Source organism: Triturus cristatus, chromosome 4_1 (genome assembly GCF_964204655.1).
Source record: "Triturus cristatus chromosome 4_1, aTriCri1.1, whole genome shotgun sequence".
Classification (NCBI taxonomy): Eukaryota; Metazoa; Chordata; class Amphibia; order Caudata; family Salamandridae; genus Triturus; species Triturus cristatus.
Window position 1 is genome coordinate 154,262,465 of NC_140585.1, and position 6,086 is coordinate 154,268,550.

At 37.8% G+C, this 6,086-nt stretch overlaps 1 protein-coding gene across 1 annotated transcript; it reads left to right on the forward strand.

The window, feature by feature from the left end:
* The first annotated feature begins 462 nt into the window (after positions 1–462).
* LOC146853744 (olfactory receptor 5J3-like) lies at positions 463–1,416 on the forward strand. The gene has a single exon (XM_085650859.1). It carries the CDS (start codon positions 463–465, stop codon positions 1,414–1,416), a length of 954 nt encoding a protein of 317 aa, XP_085506985.1.
* Positions 1,417–6,086: the final 4,670 nt, after the last annotated feature.

The window sequence follows — 6,086 nt, forward strand, 5'->3', positions numbered from 1 at the left end:
AGCTGCTTTTATGTTTGTGTTTTAAGTCAGGAAAACCTATGATAGAAAAAAACTACACTATTTGAAGGAAACTCCATAATGATCTGCCATGGTAATGGAGGATGTGAGCCCTGAAACCTATTTAACTTGACAACATTTTTACAACAATGAACCTCTTTCTTTGTGAATAGTCATAAGAAGATAGACCAGTACTGGTGGATACATTTTGTGTTTCTTAACTTCGCTCTTTCTCTTGCAGCAGGAGATTGCTCACATAATGTGGAAAAGAAGTAAAACATTTTGAGATATGGAAGTTCTTCGCTACCTCCGGTTACAATTCAATGGATTATCGATGCAGCAAGAAACTGCAACCGGAGTCTAAGTTCAACATAAAATTAATGTCTTTTCAAAGTATCAATTTGTGTTTTGAATGCACCTTTTATATCGTTTTCCATACATAGGAACCATACTAGATTTGCTTTAATGAAGAATAATACAGCTGTGAATGAGTTCATCCTTTTGGGAATTACAGACCTGCCTGAACTTCAGTTTCCCCTTTTCTGGGCATTGCTACTGATCTACATGACCACCATATTTGGAAACCTCATCATTATTACCCTTATCTGGGTAGATGCACAGCTGCATATTCCCATGTATTCCTTCCTTATTCATCTCTCCTTGATAGACATATGTACCTCATCAGTCACTGTCCCCAAGATGCTCATGAACCTCTCATTGGGCGTGAAGACCATATCCTTTTCTGGTTGCATTGCTCAATTCTCCTGCTTCATTTTTTTTGCCGACTCAGAAATTATTCTTCTGAGCGTTATGGCTTATGACCGCTATGTTGCCATCTGCCACCCTTTGAGGTATGCAGCCATCATGACTGGAAGGCGGTGGGGTCAGCTGGTCACTGGTTCCTGGGCAGGAGGTTTCCTCAGTTCATTGATGCACACAATCGCCACATGCCGATTATCATTTTGTGGCCCCAGAATAATTCATCATTTTTTCTGTGATGTTCCTCAAGTTTTCAAACTGTCTTGTACTGACCCCTTTATAAATATTGTGATTGTTTTTATCTCTGGTGCAATTTTGGGACTAGGATGTTTTATGATAACTATTATTTCTTATATCTATATAATTGCTGCAATATTGAGAATCAATTCCAGAACAGGTAGATCCAAGGCCTTTTCCACCTGCACATCCCACCTCACAGTGGTCACTTTCTATTATGGAACCATGTTATTTACCTACCTCCACCCTGCGTCCAGTTACTCCATGTCCGAAGGCCGCCTATTGTCGGTGATCTATACTGTCATCACTCCTCTTGTGAACCCTATGATTTATACACTGAGGAACCAAGAAATAAAGGCAGCTCTGAAAAGAGTTCTAAGGAGTGATAAAGGCTTCATGACAAAGAAGATGGCCCACAACTGAGTTCACCATGTATTATACTTCTAATTGTATTTATTATAATTACATTTTGAAAAGAAATATGAAGTGTTTGTTTGCCAAAAAGTAATTCCCACATTATCATTCATAGATATGCCTGGCGATAGACACTTCTAGGCTACTTTCAGGCAAACAACTGCTAAATATACATAAATATTGCCTTTCTACAGAAGTTATGCAGGTTTTGTGTGGCAGTCCAGTGATCGATCAGCAGCGTGTTCTAAACTCTCTAAGATTTACACTGCAGCAGATTTAGGTTGCAATGGGTAGGCTACATTTTTAGAAATTTAAAAATATATTTTAATTAAAGTAAGGTGGCGGAATAGGAAATAAACTTGCTTTATATTGTTATTTTACACCCAAAAGAAATTAAATACAAACTAGAAAAGTACGAAAAAATGCTTCAAACAGCTGATAAAATGTAACATGTTATAGGAGTCAGTCAATTAATTTGGCACCTATTAGGGCAATGCATTCACATTTCATAAATAATTTCTTTATTGTCGGTATGGGCAATTCAATAATTGGAAAAAAGATTAATCTGACAGATATTATAAAGGCCTTTAGTTGAAAAAGGAAAATAAGATAGCAGATGTGAGATGCAGTCATATTGTTGTGAGATAGGAGCATTGGTAAAAGTGAGAGTCTGAATATCAGGATGCTTGCATAGCAAAAAGGAACTTGAGGCAGAATAGAAGGATTTCAAGTTTGATGCATAATTACTGAGAGTTCAATCCATTTTTCATATAATCTAGTTTCGTAAAATGAAATGAAACTGTTATAAGGTGACATACTCTCCATTTTGAAAATTGAGAAGATCCCTGTGATAAGTTATAAGATGGTGTGGGGAGGGTTTCTTGGTCAAATGCGATCAATCACAACTGTTCACCATTGAGACCCAAAGGCGGCAGGAGCCTTGGGTAAAATGAACCTATTTATCGACCAAAGAAAGACAAAGATGAACCATTCAAGTTCCATTGACCATCATCACCGACTATGACATCATTCTGAATAGGGAAAGAACATTGCTGAATTCTTCTTGCTCTCCATCGACTCCCAAGTGTCAGTGTTTAACAGGGCTCTGCTAAGCTGGATCCCAATAATCTGAACATTGGAGAGTCCCTCTTATTATGATGGGAGAAGGAGAAGTTGAGAGAGACACTTCTGCAGGTAGCTGATGTGTTATCCATCTCTGAGCGGGATGGAAGCCAATGCGGGCACCTGTGCATCTGCCTGCAGCCTGCCATTCCAAGAGCCATCCTAAAGATTGGCATTCACTGATGATGTACAAGAGCACACATCTGGTATACTGTCAGCTAGAATAATCAGAGAAGCAAGAAGTGTACACATCTGCCAGATTGTTGTTCTCAGTTATCCATTAAAACGTAGATTATCACCAACAAAAGAGTAGAAATGTGAGCAGCCAGTACACATCACCCAGAGCAGCTGATACCTTAGATTGTCTAAACATCATCTGATGATATAGTGGTTAATATTAGATCCAATGAACCAACAAAACAAAGGAAAAACTGTTTTCATATGACCTATTCGAATTATTTAAAAATATTGCAAAAGAATACTCCGTGCCACAGTTATCTTACAGTGAGTAATGAAAAACACTAAAAATAATTAATGTGCATTGATGACATCGCTGTATTCGGCAGACAAGGGTACACAACTGAATTCTGATAGATCTGTAAATATTGAAGGCATGGGGCTCAAACTTTCATTGGACAAACAGAAAAGTGACATTCCGCAGGAGCAGGTTAAAACACGTTGAGCACATCACACTAGCAAAAGGCGCTGCTATCGAACCTTTGTAAAAGCAAGCCATAGGCACAGATTTCATCATGGATTTCCCACGATCTGTACAACCACAGTCTGAACTCGCTAAAGGGCACCTGCCAACAGGGAAAGATTTAAAATCTGACAAGAAGCCAGAGACATGGTCCAACACATCACCTGCTTCCTGCTTGAGATCAGATCAAAAGTTAAAGCATTTAGTCTATGACCTGCTCTAGAAGAAACTCACAAATGCCTAAGTGCTTACCAAGGGGTACCTGCAGTTACCTTCAGAATGATATGTTGATGCCAGTCAACCAGGTCAAGGGAAGTCCAAGAAAAGGAAACACAATCAGGGGCTATTGACAAGTGAGGATTGTCTGTCCATGAAAAGATCTATCCAACCCACAAACCTCTTGAACAAAGAAATGACCCGATTCCTGAAAGTAACAAAAGACGAACTGAGACAATCCTGAATATCTTACCTCAGAAGAGGTGATGTGCTGAATGCCTAGAACCAGGCATGGCCCCCAGACCAAATTAAATATGAAGACACAAAGCCACAGATCCTAAAGAGAGCCTGAGCCTAGATACATTGTGTGCGAAGACACAGGTAGCCCAAAAAAGTCAAAACACACTAGTGTTAACATGGAAATACAGAAAGCACGCATGGCATGCTCTGCATGATCAGAGCCGAGATTTGGGGTTAACAAAGTTGACAAACGCAAGAAAAAATGATGCCATGGGCCCTAACACGTACCAGGGTTGGGGAACTATTGTACAAAAAATGGCATCACTCGGAAACCATTCCTTCTATGCATTTAAGGCAACACAGTGATTTGTGTGAGTAATAAACTGGAAGCATAGAGTTTTTATTCAATGCAAATCAAAATATGATGCAAATGTAAATATATGGAAACAAACCAAGAATAACAATGTGTAGTTATACTGTGTAGTTCGAAAGAACACAGAAAATATTTTCTAAATGACGCTAGCCTTGAGTGGCCATTGTGTACATGGTTGGAATAACCGGGATTGTAATGCTACTATACACATATCTTCATAATGTTTTGGTAGTCAGTATTTTTTCTTTGACATTTTAGTAGCACTATAGTTGAATCTTTATAGTCAGAGAGTAGAAGGAGTTAACAGAACAGAACAGAACACTGCTTGACATACTCCATCAAACTGAAAAGAACAATGACTAACATGCCAACATTTTAGAGGACGAAAGTTGGAGATTAAACAAATAATAATAATCATGAGAAAATATACCGTCCAGTGACTTCTACAGAAAGAGAGCCAATTTAAACTCGGAGACAGACAAAACAAAGACATTTTTTGCTTCAGAAAGCGAGACTATCCCATCTGGATTGGGTCCATTGGCATGAATGGAATGAATCGATTATCCCCATGCTCATTCATGCATTCATCTGCACAACAATGGATCGAGCTCATTTTACACCTCCAACCTGAAATTTGGGACAGAAGCCAGACTGCAGCACTGCCAAGTGCCATGCATCTCATGTAATCGTTATTTTTAAATTAAATGTATAATAGCATTAACACAATAACATAAAATTGACATGCAGTTAAAATGATGATGTCCAGTGGCGAACGTTTTGCTTATGCTAAGCTTAGTCAATGTAGGCCTCAAACTCAGAATGGAAAATGTGCTTTCAGCCATCTTTCAGGACAAAGTCTTCTTTCCATTTCTGTGTCACTCTGCACAAAGAGGATTCATACATCAGCATCTTTCTAACCAATGTTATGAAATGTAATGTCACTTCCCCATGTACAGATGTTTCTTTTCTTTAGAGTTCAGTTGCACATTGTTCCACTAAGAGTGAATGTTTCCTAGGCCTCACTTATTGTGATGGCGGTAATGTCTCATATGTAAGTGATATTTGTACTAACAATTGAGGTGCCCAAAGGACAACACGGATGAGAATTGAATGATGTGCATCTGTTGGGTAGTGCTGAGTAATGTGATTCCAGATACTATATTGTTATTCCTTTAAACAGATTTGTTTGATTTTGTTATTTTAAAATAGTTGATTTCTTCTATGCTTTTAAATCTATTTTGCAGTATAAATAGGGTTCCTGGTTTTATAGTATTTACTTTTTTACCATGTACCTTTATATTTATCCATATTTATTTTTGGGACATCCTATTGGTGTTTATCCATGTTTAATATGTAATTTTAGAACACATGAAGTCATAATATGGTACATTTCTAATTTTCTTTAACTTATAAACTTGCATTCATACTTTGATGCTTGTCTTGTTTCAGCAAATTTAGAAGCCAAATATAACAAAACACTACACACACACAAGTAGCTATTAGCATTATACTACACATTTATGTTAACATATTCCTGTATTTATGGAAATCTCATTTTGTTCATTAGCCCCCCATGCCATCTAGCTGGTCAATTGATGGCCTGAAATTCATGATAAAGAGAGCATGGTGAGTCAATCATAACAATCCCGATGTTCTCTATTTTTCTACTAAAAAAACCAAATATAAAGAAGAAACACATTGGTTTCTGTATTTATCTGTTAAAATCAGTGAACATGGAAAACCGAGGGCCCGATTCACAGAACTATCTTAAGGCAAAATCCTAAACTTACTGCCGTTTTGGTATTCACAGAAGGCACTTAGTCATTTTGGAATTCACAGAAGGCAGTTACTCATTTTGGTGAGTAAGTTCCTTTTGTGAATGCCAAAATGGTAGTAAGTTTAGGATTTTGTCTTTAATTAGTTCTGTGAATCGTGCCCAGAGAGTCTACATTTTAAAAGAAAGCTATTCCTGAGGGTTGTGGCTGCTCTGTCAAGCATCACAGGTTTTACTAAAACATTCTGGGAATG

Coding starts and splice junctions, on each gene's coding strand:
- LOC146853744 (XM_085650859.1), top strand. CDS start 463: ATGAAGAATAATACAGCTGTGAATGAGTTCATCCTTTTGGGAATTACA.